The 16,686-nt window shown below is 43.6% G+C and overlaps 5 protein-coding genes across 5 annotated transcripts; 3 read left to right on the top strand and 2 right to left on the bottom strand.

Moving 5' to 3' along the window:
• Positions 1-425: 425 nt before the first annotated feature.
• IL334_006776 (uncharacterized protein) lies at positions 426-3,076 on the top strand (the record flags this gene model as incomplete). The annotated part of the gene is made up of 3 exons (XM_062938473.1): positions 426-2,660; positions 2,725-2,912; positions 3,031-3,076. The coding sequence occupies 3 exons, from the start codon at positions 426-428 to the stop codon at positions 3,074-3,076; spliced, it is 2,469 nt and encodes an 822-aa protein (XP_062794524.1).
• Positions 3,077-3,673: 597 nt separating this feature from the next.
• Positions 3,674-5,978, bottom strand: IL334_006775 (uncharacterized protein; the record flags this gene model as incomplete). Its single annotated transcript, XM_062938472.1, has 6 exons — positions 3,674-4,228; positions 4,290-4,764; positions 4,822-5,043; positions 5,103-5,554; positions 5,644-5,918; positions 5,972-5,978. The coding sequence occupies 6 exons, from the start codon at positions 5,976-5,978 to the stop codon at positions 3,674-3,676; spliced, it is 1,986 nt and encodes a 661-aa protein (XP_062794523.1).
• Positions 5,979-6,275: 297 nt separating this feature from the next.
• On the top strand, positions 6,276-13,385 carry IL334_006774 (uncharacterized protein; the record flags this gene model as incomplete). Its single annotated transcript, XM_062938471.1, has 16 exons — positions 6,276-6,646; positions 6,705-8,218; positions 8,425-9,201; positions 9,257-9,410; positions 9,464-9,786; positions 9,835-10,371; positions 10,437-10,600; positions 10,664-10,739; positions 10,796-10,862; positions 10,919-11,093; positions 11,150-11,232; positions 11,298-11,586; positions 11,653-12,417; positions 12,497-12,629; positions 12,690-12,766; positions 12,834-13,385. The coding sequence occupies 16 exons, from the start codon at positions 6,276-6,278 to the stop codon at positions 13,383-13,385; spliced, it is 6,057 nt and encodes a 2,018-aa protein (XP_062794522.1).
• Positions 13,386-13,868: 483 nt separating this feature from the next.
• IL334_006773 (uncharacterized protein) lies at positions 13,869-15,495 on the bottom strand (the record flags this gene model as incomplete). Its single annotated transcript, XM_062938470.1, has 2 exons — positions 13,869-14,207; positions 14,302-15,495. 2 exons carry the CDS (start codon positions 15,493-15,495, stop codon positions 13,869-13,871), a joined length of 1,533 nt encoding a protein of 510 aa, XP_062794521.1.
• Positions 15,496-15,959: 464 nt separating this feature from the next.
• On the top strand, positions 15,960-16,599 carry IL334_006772 (uncharacterized protein; the record flags this gene model as incomplete). Its single annotated transcript, XM_062938469.1, has 4 exons — positions 15,960-16,070; positions 16,135-16,162; positions 16,224-16,347; positions 16,473-16,599. The coding sequence occupies 4 exons, from the start codon at positions 15,960-15,962 to the stop codon at positions 16,597-16,599; spliced, it is 390 nt and encodes a 129-aa protein (XP_062794520.1).
• Between the last annotated feature and the right edge of the window lie 87 nt (positions 16,600-16,686).

Genomic DNA, 16,686 nt, shown 5'->3' with positions numbered 1-16,686 from the left:
CGATATTACGCTGAAGAAGAAAGAGTCAACGAAAGAAAAGCTAACAAGTCTTTGCAGACGGAAACGTCGAAAACTAAAAATAATACATAAATATCCTTTCAAAGGTTACTTCCCCTCCACCTTTCTTAAGACGTTATAAGGAAGAATCAGACGGGGAAAGCTTGGCAAACGATCGAATTGAATATCGATCATTATCAAGCATCAACGCAGTGGGTCAGTTGAAGGTGAGTAACCAAGGATTGCAGCTGTAGCATTGACACTTGGAAGTAAACGAAGCTGATACAGCCTTACTCCATAGGCATCAATTCAACATAGTCCACGACATAGTCTACGTCCACTTTCACGCCCACACACTCCTACGAAACCCACCCATCATTCCCATTCTTTCCTCACCGCACAGCCTTTTATCCTTCTCTTCATCAACAATGGTCGCTACCAAATCCCCGCCGACAAAATCCCCAATATCAAATAAGATGAGATCACCCAAATCACCTCGATCACCACGTTCCGGCGTTTTAATCAATGAGTCATTCACACCTTTATCATCAATATTGACCCAAGAACCAATATCGATCGATGCCAAATCCCCAGATCATCATGATAAGTCACCGCCTTCACCACGCTCACCACCTAAAGCATTAGCTTTGAGAAGAGTTTTATCAGGTGGATCAACAACGAGTACTATAAATACACCTAAAAATGGAACTATCTCAATACCTCTTTCACCCAGTTCAGGCGGTATGAGGACTCCCAAAGCAAGGAAAGAATCCTTGTCACATGATGTAGAAGCAACACGCATCGGAGTGGGAGCTGGAGCTGGAGTCGGAACAGGAATGGATATTGATACTTCAGAAAATGCATTGGGGCATGGAAATCATTCTAGAAATGGAGTCGGTAGAGAAGGTCATCAATTAGCTACTCATTTAGACGGATTACAAGTCAATTCACCCATCAATGGCAATTCAAGTGGTCTACCCCAGTCAGCCTTAGGTATCACCCAACTACAAGGTAACCCGTCACAGTTAAATGCACAGAACCTCCCACCTCCACCCCATCCACAACCGCAACCACAACAAATACATAATCCTTCTTCCAATCCAAATCGCAACTCATCAAATGGTGTCGGAAACGGTACGACACATGATAGATCGTATTCCACTTCGACAGAAGGTTCCACCTCTTCCATACATCTGATACCTTCACATCTTGGATCGAGTTATGGTCCCGAAGGATTTCCTGTATATTCAAAATCACCAGAAAGTAGTCCAAATCTGTTTGGATCGCAACAAAGTAACGGAAATGGATACCATTCAACCTACAATGCCGGATTCGGTGGTGCCAATGCAAATGGTACAGGTATAGATCCAGTTCTTGCCGCGCAACAAGCTGAGATATTGGCCAAAGCTGACGATGCGGTAAGAGCTTTGAATGGTACAGCACAATTGTATCAAGGTAATTTCAACAATTCCGCTGTACCCACTTTCGAACCTTATACATTACAATCTAGAAATTACGCCAACTTCGTCACTCCTCAACAGCCCAATGTCGTTAGACAAAGTTCAACAAGTAGCTCGACAACAGATGCAGCTTCAACGTCTTCTGAGGAAAGTGATTGGTGCATACCTACTATAGAATGGGTACATACGAATCCTCCAGGTCATTTGAATTCACCTGGTGGAACTTTCGCTCAGAGAGAAAGAGACAGAGCTAGCTCTAGAATGCCTCCTCCCTCCACAACGAACAGACCCACATCACCTCGTACAACAGATTCAACGCCACAACATCCTCCACCATTGCATCATCAACAAAGTTTACCTGTTGGTGCATCAGCGGCAACGCCATCTGGACTACGTCAATCTTCGGCTCTTCCTATAGGTGTTCCACCTGATGTGGCTGCAGAAGATGATGATGATGAAGCGACTGTTGGCCATAATAGAGAAAGATCACCTTCAACTTCATCACAATCTGCTCAAAGTGGTTTAGATCTATTATGGCGTGCAGCTCAAGGCATACCGAAACCACATGTGAACGTGTATGATCCAGCATTCGAACACAAAGGCAAAAGAAAAGCAGGGGCTGAAGCAGTGGACAAATGGAGATCAAGTGGTATTCCAACAGGTGTATCTGCTGTTCCAATCACGATTGACAAGAATGGCGAATCCAAAGTCAAATCTGAGAGTGATGGACCGGCCAGGAAGAGAAGAAGGAGTGAATTAGCTCTGGAACCCATTGACGCGTCAGGAGAAAGAGATGGTTCGATGAAAAGGGAAATATCGGAAGAAGCGGTTGAAGAAGAACAAAGTGAATATCGAAGTCCATCATTATCTTCTGAACCTATAACGGAAGATGACCAATCAGAATATGGTAATGGTTACAACAATTCTACTACAAAGAGAGGCAGACCATCGAATAGAGGTAATAGAGCAATAGCGACGAACAAAAGGGCATCAAATGCTCCTAATGCTATAAGAGGGGGCAAGCCAGGTTCGAATATAAACCCGGCAAACGCACCGGGTGGAGTGACGAAAGGTGGAACAATCAAGAAAGTCAGAAAGGTTGGCGATTCTCCTCCCGGTGGCAATAGAGGTGGTAGACGGTCAAGTGCTGGAGCAGCTGCATTTGCTGGCGGTGTTCAATGTGATTACGTCAATCCATTACCTGTGAGTAACGAAAGCTTTTTCAGCTTATACGCGAAATATGATATTGACCTTTTTACCAAATTAGCCATACAACCGATGTACAGATGTATTCACTAGGAAATATGATTTACCAAGACACATGGCAAGACATGCTCGACGAGAAGGTGAACTAGTCATAGATGGTAAATTATCAGAAGAAAAAGCTGTCCTATGGAGAACGATCAAGGATAAGCCAAAAGTGACTTGTAATGATTGTGGTGAAAACTTTACTCGGTTAGTCAATCGTTTCTACTTCTAAGGTGTTCTGTATCTGCTCAGTTCGATTCCGGTCTTTCCTCCTGCTTTGGTTCAGCGAAACGCGGAAATAACGCTGACACATCGATCCTTATAGGATGGACGCACTTAAAAGACATCAAGCTAAGCAGCATCACGGTTGAGCGCGATATACTTGAGGATACACGACAAACGGGACCTGTTATCAATCAGCACGAACCAATGCGACGAAGATGATATAATCACATTGGTGACCACATAGGTACTGCAATGTATGTAATGAATTCCTGAACGTAGTCACGAAAAGAGGCTTGTGTTGTATTGCGCGTTGAAGTACATACAGCATATCTTATGGTAATAGTTTCTTGTGTGACACTTTAGATACTATCAGCTTGTTGTGCATATCACGAACTTGGTATACGATACACGATACGCAGTATTCGATAGGAATGAAATGAATGTATCATGTATGTCTTGAAGCATAAACCATGAAGCATAATGATGGCATTACTTCGCCAAATTCATGATTGGATTTCAAGTCATGAAGCGACTCATCCCTTTGCATATGATTAGAGGGAGGTTCTATCATCTCAATGGACGAAGTGCTGTTTCAGATGGCGGTCGATGTATGGGTAGAACGTCCACCTAGGATGTTCTTGATTGCAAAGTGTACATATACAGTGTCATGCTTGATCTGTACAGAATAGCACCAAAGACAGCATAATCTACCGCCTCTACTGGTCCAGGACAATGGCCTGAGGTTAATCTGACTTCACCGCCTTCTGTCTCTCCTTCTTACCCTTCCTCTTACCACTTCTCTTCCGCTCCCCGTCCTCTCCTCCTCCGTCACCCCCTCCATCCCTTCTAGCAGCATGTTCCGGAGCATTCTCCTTCCAAGGTTTGACTTCTTGACCCCACCTTCTCTTCCTGACTTCATCTTTCAGTTCCCGCACTCTTGCACCGAGACCTCTACCTTGCATACCAATTCCACCTTTCTTGTATGGTGCGATACTCTTCACACTTAGAACCTTGTTCAGTTCTTCATCGGTAGCTAAGAGGATCTCGACTGGAGTAAGACCAAATGATGTAGGAGCAGCTTGAGTATATTTGAATTTGGTGGGTAGATCACCGATTATATCTTCGTGATCCAAAGCTCGATATTCTTCCATAGCTTCCTTGACCGCTTTAGCTTTGTCTGCGACAGTGAGGTTGGAATCATCGGGAGTGGCGATTTCGGGCGAAACTGCTCTGTTTTTCTTCTTCTTATCCTTCTTTCGTTTCTTTTTGGTAGGTTCTTCTTCGACAAAGTCGGCATCCTGATCAGGCATCTTGGAGTTAGCCCGGACTTACAGGGTGAGACGAGAACGGACAACCTACCATATTAATCGGTCCATCATCCTCATCCTGATCGTATTGAATATCCACATCCATGCCTTCGTCCGCATAGCCTTCTCCTTGTCCATCTATCTCATCGTATTCTGCATCTCCGAGATCATCATCCCAAGTGGGTTTACCATCTTCGTCCTCTTTCTCACCAGCCCTACTGAGCATACCTCCTACCACTTTTTCCCATTCACCTTCATTCCATTCCCCATCCAGCACTTTCTCCAGACTATCCCAATTGACTTCTCCTTCGACTCCCTCAGCTGCTAAATCAGCTTTTAAAGAAGCCATTCTCTTCTCCATTTCTCTTCGCTTGGATCCCTTCTTGGAACGTTTATTTTCCTCTTGAGCAGCTCGTTCCGCAGCTTTTCGTTCTGCTTTTCTCGCTCTCTTTGATTTTCGAGCATCATCAGGTCGACGTACGAGGGAGTCGATTTGTCGAGGATGTGAAAGAATATTTGATGATCCACTACGTCAAAATATGGGTCAATTGCGCTGTATGACTTGATCATTATGAAGGACTCACGGCTCTTCAAATCTGAAGTTATATTCAGCCTCAAAAGCGTCGGCTTTATCGTCAAACTCATCTTCCTCGTCAAGCTCTCCCCACGGGTGACTCGATGGTCCAGCTTTGCTCTTTTCCATTATATCCACCTCCACCTCTGACTCAACATCGTTTCCAACGACTTCTTTGTAGGTCGGAACATGATCATCTGATCGATCGATCCAACCTCGGTTCAAGATATAGCTAGAGGATAATGTCAGTGCAATGCAGCTGTGCGAACCGTTGAAGGGGGTGGCACTCACTTCATCAAAAACTCATCATCCTTTTTTGCCTTCTTTTCCTTTGTAGCTTTCTTCTTGGCTACAATCTCTTTCTTTTCGACTTTCGACACTGAAGCGACTTGATCCTTACCATCTTCGATATCGCTAGCTTCGAAGACACCAGAAATGGGTTGATCACCCATTCCCAAGATTTTCCTCACTTCATCTTCACCTCCACCCATTTCCAACAAGAACTGGCGATATTCATCATCATCTTGCTCCTCTTCTCCTTCATTCTTGTCTCTCTTCTTGATGAAGTCACCTTCTTCATCAGACTCTCCGTCTGCTAGAGATTGGAAAGCTGATATTGCTTCTTCCTGCATAAGTCTCCTTGATTGAACGTAGGTTAGAGGCTCGGTAGATGCTTCGGTATCTTCATCGTTATTATCACCTGAGAGAAGCTTAGCTCGGTGATAGTCTTGCAGCAGAAAAGGCTAGCAAGGCAAGTTGTCAGTTGTGCATTTCCAGAAACGCAACCGAAGAAGAAGTCAAGTATACCCTTGTTCTCCATATCACAACTCACCTTTTCAGCTTTTCTCGTTACCCCCGTTTTGATCCCTTTTGCCTCGGCTCTTGCTTGAGCTCTTTGCAGTTCCTCTTGCAATACATTTTCCGTTCCGTAGACTCCTTCCTTCTTTTTTATTTTACTGAGTGTTCTCAGAATGGCAGCGTCCAAGGCCGGAGTCAGCTCAGCTCCATCTTCATCTTCTGTCACATCAGATGATGAATAGTCTGATTCAGATCCAGACTCTGAGCCGGAGAGAGCCTCTCGTATAGGTTTAATTCTCGAGATTGATGCTAAAGATCGTCATCAGTAGCTGCAGAGGCTTTCAGAATGGGGCGAGACTTACCCTGCATCGTGTATCCTGCTGAAAGTTATGTATAGATTGCTGATAGAAGTCGACCCAAGTTCTCTCTTTTACCGTCACTAACGGCGAAAACAAATCAAACCTTTTCAACTTTTTTGGTTGTTCAGGTACGGTGAAGACGGAGATGTAGTGTGATCTCCGGTTTCGCACGTGAAAAAGTTGGGAAGTTTGCATGTCCAGATGTAAAATCATTGATGAACTTTGACGTTTTCCTACTTCATCTCTCATTATTACATTGTATAACTAGAGCAGGCATATATATACCCAGGACATAGATAACAGCAACATGTCATCCCTTGCCGCTCAACTTCAAAACATCGCGTCTCTGGATGCAGAACGTCTCACATCAAAATATGGTTCACCAACCTCGAAATCCTACCTCTTCCCTCCAAAAGTAGCCTCAACCCATGATCTCGATTCGATATTCGCACTCGCTCAATCAGGGTTCGAAGAGCTCTTATCCCTTGATCCCTACATGTCAGAATTTGAAGATGATCTGTTCTCCGAAAAGGCAAAGAGAACAGATAGAATGATGCTAAGTAAAGAAGAGAATGAGGAACTTGATCTTGTTCTAGGAAGGTGTTTACGTCGATTAGGAAAATGGATCGGAATACTAGCTGGAGGCAAATGCATCGAATGGCTTGTAAGAAGATTCAGGTGAGTCTCCTATATGACCGCATTGAGATGCATAAGCTGACTAAATCGATAATTGCAGAGTTCATGAAATGAACGCTGAAATCCTTCTTCAAGTATTCTTGCCATATCACGAGTCCCCTAATTTCCCTCGTATACTAGCCATTCTTACCATCCCTCAAAATTCACCATACTATGCCCCTTTCTTTCCACTCATCAAAAACGCTCAACCCATACCTCGCTCATACATCACCACAGTCATCTCACCAGCACGAGATAAATCTCTTCATCTTCTCACAGACGTGGCTGGAATGGTAGAACAAGCCATCAAGGAGAAAGTGGTATACAGAGCCCTGTTAACTTTCTGGACAGCTACTATGGTCGATCTTCTCGAGGGGGGAAATGCAGGGAAAGGTGTACATGAAGGACTTGTGAAGGTCATGGTGGAAGCTTTTGTTATCATCCTGTCTACCCCTCAAGGTGGAGAAGATGTCAGTGCCGCTGTATACCCCCCACTTGTACTTCTTACTCGATCTGTTACTCTCGCAGAGGAAGCCTTCCAAGCTATCTTATACGCTCTTCTTACACCATCCAGCGGTGCCAACCCTTCTCAACGAATGTTGACGCTGCTCGTCACCCTCAACGATAGACCTGGTTACAATGGAGGATTGGGTGAAAACGCCGCCGAGCACCTATCAAAGGTAAAGCAGTTGGATCACATCTTAATAGCCGCAATGGAAAAATATGGCTTCGAAGCATCATTGAAAGTTGTATTCGGTACAATGCTTGAAGACCCCGAATTACACGTCAAAAACATTCGTACTATAATCGAATACCGAGATTTACCTAAATCTCTTGCCGGGCTTGCCGCTTCCATCCTCCTTCGCCTCGGATCGTCTGGCGCATCTTCAGAAGATGCAAAAGATGTTTGCAAGTCGCTTCTTGCCAATCTGCGAGAGCGACATCCCTCCATCGTTGACTCAGTCTATGTGGAAGCCTCAGCTACTGCTCAAATCGACCATCAATTGGTACAAAAGCCTGCAGATGAATCTGCTTTCCTCAACATTTACTCTGCGGATGTTTCTAGTAGAGTCCAGGGTGTAAAAGAAGTAATGGAATTGTATCAATCTGGTATCGACAACGACTCTGCGGTTTCCGCTTTGGTAGCAAGGTTAGGTGACCTAGATGAACTTGTTATTCAAGCCATCTACCAGGATCCAGAACAACTTTTGGAAATCACTTTTGTGGACAAATATATTGCTGGTGTAAAACCTACTTTCTGGAGCACATCTCCTAAACCCACTATCATCGGCCACCATCTTAGATACATCTCCAGTACTCTACTTACGGAAAAGGTGTTAAGCAAGTATCCTAATACGGGTAGACAGGTTTTCCAGGAATTGGTCTTCCCCTGTCTTCTTTCGACACAGAAAAGACAGCCAATCGCAAAGACCGAAGCCTTATTGCTTCTTGGCGGAGGTTTCAAGAGCGTTCCAATGCTTAGCAAGATCGTTCCAGAGATAGCTAAAGCTCGTGGAGAGAATGAGCAAGGTAGTTCTGCAAGATCCAACTTGCTCATTGCGTCTGCATTATCTGGTGAGTCTCATCAACCTTTTTCTATGACGCGAAGCGCAAACCATTAGAACCAGAAGTCGCGACCGATCGGCAACATCCTGTTCTCACGAAAGTTGAATATCGCGCCGAGATATGTGCTACATACTTCATGCACCATCCTCTGATGCGCTTTTCCTTTTCTCTTCCAGAGCCCCAGTAAATATGCAGTGACGCTGACACCATTTCAGAGGCTACCATATCATCCTCCCATTTCGATGAAGACGTCACATATCTTCTCACACAGCTTGATTCGACACACGCCTCTTCTCGACTTCTTGCTCATCTGACGCTAGCCCAACTTATTACCACTCTCAAAGGCGAAAAGCAAATATCGGTTGCTGTTCGAGTACTCCATCATATTCAGTCCAAACGTGATGTATCCCTCAGGGAGATCGACAATGCTGAAGAATTGTTCTCTTCAATTTATGTCGATGCAGTCTACCGAAAAACCAACGAGTCACGCACGGCCGAGCGAGCCACTCTCTCTCTATTAGCTGCAACGACTAAAGTTATTCGACCTTCGACAAAAGTAACATGGCTTTCTGGCGATTCTGCCCACATTGGGACCGCATCGGTCTATAAAGCACTAGCCAAAGAAATCTATCATTGGTCCAATACCGGTTTGCTCCCTAACTCTCTAGCACAAAATCTCTTGCGATCATTGCTCGCTCAACTTGGAGAAGATGCTTTGCTCTTCTTTGCTTCAATTTGGACCAGTCGAACGTCAGTTGCCCTTCGAACAGCTTCGCTCAGACATGCACTGGCTTTCGTTTCTGCGTATTCGGGTATCAAGATTCAGCAAGGAATCGATTTTCAGATCATGATACCTTCTGTCCTGATCGCTTTGCAAGATGAAGCAAAGGCTGTCCGATCAGCTGCTATGGCGGTACTGCGAGCTATGGCTAGTAACGCACAATCAAGTGAAAATGTCTATGCTTTAGACACAGTATATGGGGACAAATCAGGTAAGTACTCAACACTATTTACGATTACAACACGGTATTGATTCAGACAATGTAGACACAGTACAATTGCTCAAATCTTCTGATCGAACGAAGTATCTCGAAGTGTTATTAGAATCTGAAGATGATGTTGTTATCGATCGAAATCGACTGCATACCATTCACACTTCCGCTTTGGGCCATCAGCATGGAAAACATAGGAAGGATTCTGCGTATGTTTCCTGTCCTATGTCATATTTGAGACTACGGCTGACCTTTCATGCAGTCATCGTCGAGCCGTCATTGGTTGTCTGATCTCCCATATAGAATCTTACCGCTCAATCCGCGAGAGGATCATCCTCCTGAAACTCCTTCAAAACGTTGACGATATCTCAGTTCTTCGAAACGTGTTGCCTCTTCTCTCTGCATTGGAGGATGACAGAACCGAAGAGGCAACGTGGCTAAGCTCCTTGACCAATAATGAAAGAGAAGAGTATCTGGATCTATTGTTCTCCGCCTTCAGAAAGGAGATGATTTCTGTGCTCGCCGATCAACAGGCTGGCGCTTGGGAGTTTATGCTGTCGGTTATTAAAGGCCGACAAGCTTCTCGTGAGTATTCTACATCCTATACTGAAGAAGCGCTGATCATTGTGGTAGATTTGCGAAAACAATTGCGCGATATTTCTTTACAACGCATGATCGACGGTCTATACAGATCTCTCGCTTCGAACCAGAAGGTCGAGTACGTCTTAGCACTCATTGAATCCATACATGATTTGGCAACGGAGGACGCACTCACCTCCACCAAGATCTTGGAGCAATTCGACCTTGATACTTCTAGCATTGCAGAGATCATCGAACAGCTTTCTGAGCCGTTGGAAACGACCGTGCATAGGAAGAAACAGAAACACGATGAAAATGAGGAAGATAGGCCTACCGTTGCAGTTCTCGATTTGACCGTTCTCATCGAATCTCGACGTTGGAACTCCCTACCTGGAGATGCTACATTAGTAGCATCACTCATGTCTATCTTATCATCTTTACTTGCCAAAAGACAAGTTATCAACCAAGGTGTTGATTATCTTGAACAAGAGGTTCTAGCTGCTATACTTGCGCTAGTAGAAAAGATCAAGGATCCTCAGGAGATCGGAAGAGCTAACATTGGAATCGAAGTAGTGATCAAGGTCATCAGAGGTGAGCGAATTCTATCAAGCCGTGGTCGATCGTAAAATCACAGCTCACGAAACCACTTGAAATAGCTTCAACAAATCCCCGAACTTCCCAAAGAGCGTTATTAGTCGCTGCTGAACTTGCTCGACTCATCCCAGAAGCCGTCCTTCACAATGTCATGCCGATCTTCACTTTCATGGGCGCAAGCGATTTCCAGAGAGATGATGCTTACAGCTTCGGCGTCGTTGAGAAGGTAAGTTTAGTCCGGCTGTTTCTTTTCATCTATAATCAACGAAAAGCTGAAGTGAAAATCCAGACCGTATCGAGAATCGTGCCTGTCATGACCAAATCACTGAAAGACAAGGCCGAGAGTACTCTTGATTTGTATAACGGTAAGTCTGCGAGTGCTATCAATGGAATAGAAATGAGCTGATGGTCGGGATTACAGAGTCTTTGACGTTCTTAAGTATCTTCACCGACATGGCTGGAAGATTGCCCAAACACAGAACGCTACCGTATGTTTATGGCTTGTTTTGAGGTACTCGAATGGAGACGCTGACCGGCAATTCAGATTCTTCGTTCATCTCGTCAAATCCTTGGGACCAGCGGACTTCCTCTCGCCTGTCTGTATGCTACTCGTCGATCGAGCTACTACCAAAGCTGGAAGATCAGGAAATCCCATCTCGGTCGTTTTGGAACTTCCTGCTGGTTTGGCGGGGGCATTTGATGTTTCAGAGAGAATTGAAGTGAGTGACAAGTCATTTTACAAATTGCACGGCCAAACACTAAATTGTGACACCAGGTACTTTCCGAGGCTGTCAATGAGCTTTCTAGATTGGTTCAAGACCTGAGCAAAACCGAGAAGGGAGCTTTCCTTAGTCAAACGTGAGTGTTGTTTCATTGATCTTCTCTCATTATCTATTGTACGCAGAAACTGACAGAGACAATAGTATATCCGAGAACGACGCCTCCGACAGGCCCCTCAAGCAGATTGTGCATCTACTGACTTTCACCCTCGCACTTTTGGAGCAGCTTCGAGGCAGATCATGCGATCAGCCAATTGTCCAGTCAGTCGTCCGAAACCTCATTCAAATGGCCGCTGCGACTATTCAACCTATCATGGCGTCTACCGAAATCCCGCAAAACGTGCAATCTGCTTTGGCCGGAGCGATGCAATTGTTGTCAGCTGAGAACTTCTTGGCCGTCGTCTTACAGCTTGTCACGGATGGTTCTAACCAAGTAAGCTTCTCTTCCATCAATCAGCGCTGAATGTAGAACATCCTGACTTACCTGTGATCGTAATAGGATATGATTATGGCTCTCGACACGTTTTCCGACAGAGTGTCACTTATCAAATCTGAAGTTCGAGGCAAATGCACCAAATTCATCGCAGATATCCTCAAAAAAGCCGCGGCCACGCTTGCAGATTCTACGGCAAGCACAAAAGCTTCCCTTTTGGCTATCAAGACCGTAGCTGCTTCTGCTTTACCAGCTGAAGATAGTGCTTTAGCAGCTATTGTTCCGGCTCTCGTAGGAGCCATCAGCAAAATGGGCGATACAGCAAACACTATCGGCGGATTAGAACTTGTCCAGTCGTTGGTCAGGCACTTGAATTCTCGAATGATCCCTTACGTCCAATCGATCATTACGCTTTCACTCACGTTGATCATGTCACCTAAATCCATCTCAACAGTAACCAAATCATCTTTCTCGGTACTTTCATCCTTGTTAGAAGTGGTATCGACGTTTATCTCACCCAAGCAATTAACAACGATACTTCGAACGACAATTGATCATCGACCAAAAGATCCCACGTTATCTTTGTCTGTGTCAAACACCATATCGAAGAGAATGAGAACTAAAACGCTTTTCCCAGTTCTCATGGATCTTTGGAAAACTGTTCAAGATGAACAAGAAGAATCAATGAAAGCTTTCTTCGATTTATTGCGCTTAACCCTGAAGAATGCTTCCAGAGATGAATTGCCCGGAATGATGAAGAGTGTGTTCGCATTCTTTTTGGATATATTGGACTTGAGACATCGTTTACAACTTAGACAAGTTGATACAATTGTGAGTGATTTCATACCCTCAGAATTGTTGTTGGCGGTCCATGGTGGATATGTACAAAGAACTGACAAGATCAATTTAGATAATCAATGATATCGAAGACTCTGCAATTGGATCTTTCCTCGAATTAGTGACCAAGTTGAATGAAGCTACTTTTAAACCTCTATTCATCAGATTATACGATTGGGCAGTCATCGATCTTGCTGAAGGCAAAGGTAAGCTGTGGCTCATTGCAGAATCTGCGCAGTGATGGAAGCTGATGTCTTTCGGGCCAGCTGTCGATGATGGTAGATTGGTAGAAAGAAAGATCGTTTTATTGCATGTCATGATGGGTCTTTTAGTCAAATTCAAAGTAAGTCCACGTTGTCCGGAAAGACCATAGCGTATATAAAGGCGGCTGACATATCATAAACAATTAGAACCTCCTCTCGCCTTATATCGCTACACTCCTTCCACATATTCAGGAACTCCTACCTGCGTATGCCCAAGGTGAAATCCAAGATGAAGCACTTCATTCGTTATTATTGGATGTCTTAGGTAAATCATTTGAAGTCGACGAAGGATCATATTGGACAGATGCTTTATACCTTACTTTATTACCCAATCTGATTTCTCAAATACCTCTATTCGCCTCTTCCTCAACATCAAATACAAGTTCAAAAGCGATAGCGAATTGTTTAGGTTCAATGGCAGGTTCGACGACGTCTGAAAACGTTTTACGAAGATTGAATACGTCGATTTGTCTCGTAACAAGATCGGATAATCCAAAGACAAGAGTAGCAGCCTTGAGAGTATTAGATAATGTTTGGGAAAACCAAGTCGATGAAATGGTTTCATTCGTTCCTGAAACAGTCAGTGAATTCCTTGCAGAATTACTAGAAGATGAAAGTAAAGATGTGGAAATCGCGGCGAGAGCTGTTTTGGCCAGGATCGAAAAAGTTACTGGGAGTTTGAAAGAGTATTTAGAGTAAATTGCGGGTCTCCCCGTATATACATGCGATCTTGCTTTTTCATGATCATAAAGTCATCTATACATGTTTCATTCACATATGTACTGTGCAATGCATGGGTTTTTTTCGTTCCAGTTTTAAAATGCTTTCAAGTCTATGCCAAGTATGCAGAATAGAGAAACCGGTAGCCAATAAGATATTGTATTTTACAATGTCAGCTGAATCCAATCAGGAAACCGAAACCTTTTCAAATCCCCTCCTATTGTATTTCTTCTATCTTCTATATGCTATCAAGTTGATTCTTTTCCTTCCGACGATTTGAGTTGTTCAAATTATGTACCGTGCTGTAATCCTTCTTTACAGTTTCATCTTGCCCTTCTTTCTTGTTCTCTTTAAAGTACTGTGAATTCCATGACTAAGTATCCTTGTTCTCTTTCCCTGCGTGTCAATCGTTAACTTTTCATGCCCATATATCCAGATTGCAAGGTGGTGATTTGGTGTTATCTATTTAACTCTTTCGACAACTTTCTTAGTTAAGCCGACTAAAGCATTTCTGGCATTTGATTCAGGTAATAATTCGATTAATTCTCTTGCGGATTCAGCAAAAGTTGACGCTAATTCGATTGTCCTTTTCAATCCATTCGATCTACCGACTATTTCACGCGCGATTTCGACGTCTCCAGGTTGATCAAACTTCCTTAGTATCAATGGACCCATCTCAGGATATTGTTCCCACGCGAATAATGCTGGAGCAGTAGCTAAACCTAATCGTAAATCTGCTCCGAGGGACGGTTTACCCAGTGATGGATCTGGTGGAAGGAAATCTAACGCATCGTCGATCAACTATATTTATCATTTTTTTTTTTTTGGTCAAATTAGCTTCTTGTATTTGGAGGAAATGTTTTGACTCCACTCCACAAGCGACGATGGTACTCACCTGGAACGCTATTCCCAAATTTCTACCATAACCATAAGCGACATCTTTTACCCATTCACCTTCACTTTGAATTCCAGACTTGTTTGCTTGTTCATTCCCACATCCACCCAAGATGACAGCTGCTCTTGCTGATTTTGCCATTAAACTTGCTGTTTTCAAATATGTTTTCCTCATGTAATCTTCGAAACCTTTTGGTGTAGGTTCTTTTTCCGGTTCACTAGTGGCTTTCAATTGCATTACTTCACCTTCTACTAAGTTGGCTATGACGGTGGCTAACAATTCTACTACTTCCCTACTTCCCAATCTTGCTAGAGCGACTGATGCTCTGCCCAATAAGAAATCACCTGAAAGTATAGATAATTTATTACCGAATGTTGAAGGCGCAGAAGGTTCTCCTCTTCTTAAAGGTGATGCATCTATCACATCATCATGTAATAATGATGCGACGTGAATCATCTCTGTTATCGATGCTAATCTACGTTGTGTTGGTAGTATGCTTGGTTCACCCTCTTGTGTCAATAGTGAATCAAAAGGTGAAGGCGATATCGATGGTAACGGTAATGGTAATGGTGATTGTGGATTTATTGATGATTGTTGAGTCGAAGAAGAACCAGTAATAGAACTGACATTCGGTATTATGAAAGGATTTGAGAATATTTGTGCACCGATTGATTCTTCACCATTTACTTCAGGATTCCAATCATTCAAAACACCACCTTTAGAAGTCAATGAATCATCCATACTCTTGTTATGGTTCTGTGAATCTAATTGAACTTGTTCCCAGCCTTTACCACCTAATCCATTCGTAGCTTGACTTATCAACAAGACCAACAAAGGTCTCAGATGTTTACCATCAGCTTGAAAATAGTATTTGGCAACTGTATCAAGAGCGGTATTTGATGATCCCAACATTCTGAACAGACTAGATTTCAGATTACCTATTTCAGCGTTTATGGCTGATAATGGATCATCCAATGAACTAGCAGCTGAAGATCCAAGTGGGGTCGAAGGAGGTGTTAATACCGAATGAGCGGATTCCGTCGCTGCTGCCCATGTTGACTGATTCTTCTTACTTGTCGAAGGTGATGATAGTATAGGTGCGGTATTCAAGTATCGGGGTCTCGGTGATCGAGGTTTAGGTGTGTTGGATCGAGATGCTCGAGCAGCAGCGTTTCGAGTCCCGCGGGATAACATGGTGAGGGAGGGAAATGCCAAGAGATGACCAAAGGAGAAGAGCCGTACAGCTGAAAAGGTAGTAGGTGGTGGTCCTGTTATTCAACACTGAGCATACAAAAGATTGTCTGTGATACGTCGACGTTGTTGCTTTTGACTTTTCTTTCTTTTTCCCTCTCGGAAATTTCAAAGATATTCGGAACGGACACACTTCTTCAGATCCAAAAAAAAAAGTCATGACGATCCCACCTTTCCTTTTTGAACCAGGACGGAATCAAGCTTATCACCGGTCTCTCCTCTTCACCCCGGCATGACGTGGACTTGATTGGCTCATTTTCAAAACCTCCACATCACAACTGTCCACACGATGACGAAGAATGCGAGTACTGAAGATGAGATTCCAACATTTTATCAACAAAGTGTAGTGTATCTATTCATCTTTCTACATGGATACAACAAACAAGGTCAAACTGCATACGACGAAAATGGTAACCAAGGATCATTCAGATTCATCGTCAGGTGAAGGATCACCTGTACCTCTGCCTCAAAACGAACAACCTGGTTTCATTGGGATGTTGGTGAAATCTGTATTTGAGGTATGTCATTTTCGTTATATATATTATTCGCGATACTGAACTGACGAGACGACTCGGAGGATAGCCAGGAGCCAATGCAGCCGTAGTCATGGGTATGTTCTATCTTAACCTCCATCTCGTCATCGCCTCAAACGCTAATACCAATACCTCCAGCCATGAATCTGTCTTTCTTCTTTCTCTTGTTAACCCTCTTCGGATTGTCCGTCTTGACGCAGTGGAACAAACATGTCTTAGCTTTGTTGGGCGTAACAGCATTATTGTGGGGTGCGATGATATGGTATGTTCATCTTCTTCTTCTCTTGTCCACTCGCTTTCGCCTTGTCCTGAACTCTGTGTCATAAGGGGAATGATGCCGAATTAAGACGATACTGAACTGATACTTTCAATGTGTCTGGAAAACAGGTTCGTATTGGAACTGACAAAAGTACAAACGAGACCTGATAACATGCCACCCACGCTTGATTTGGATCCAGCCTTATCCGGGACTGATCAAGTGGATCCAGTGGAAGAAAAGAAGAAAGACCGGTAGATATCGGTATCGTTAAGACGTGATGATTTCATATGCACTTTGAATTTGGGTTTTAGAGTGTGGGATTGGGATTGTTACAATGTTTTC

Source organism: Kwoniella shivajii, chromosome 9 (genome assembly GCF_035658355.1).
Source record: "Kwoniella shivajii chromosome 9, complete sequence".
NCBI classification, from domain to species: domain Eukaryota; kingdom Fungi; phylum Basidiomycota; class Tremellomycetes; order Tremellales; family Cryptococcaceae; genus Kwoniella; species Kwoniella shivajii.
Note: the sequence above shows the minus strand (reverse complement) of the source record. Positions and strands in the feature narration are given on the sequence as shown.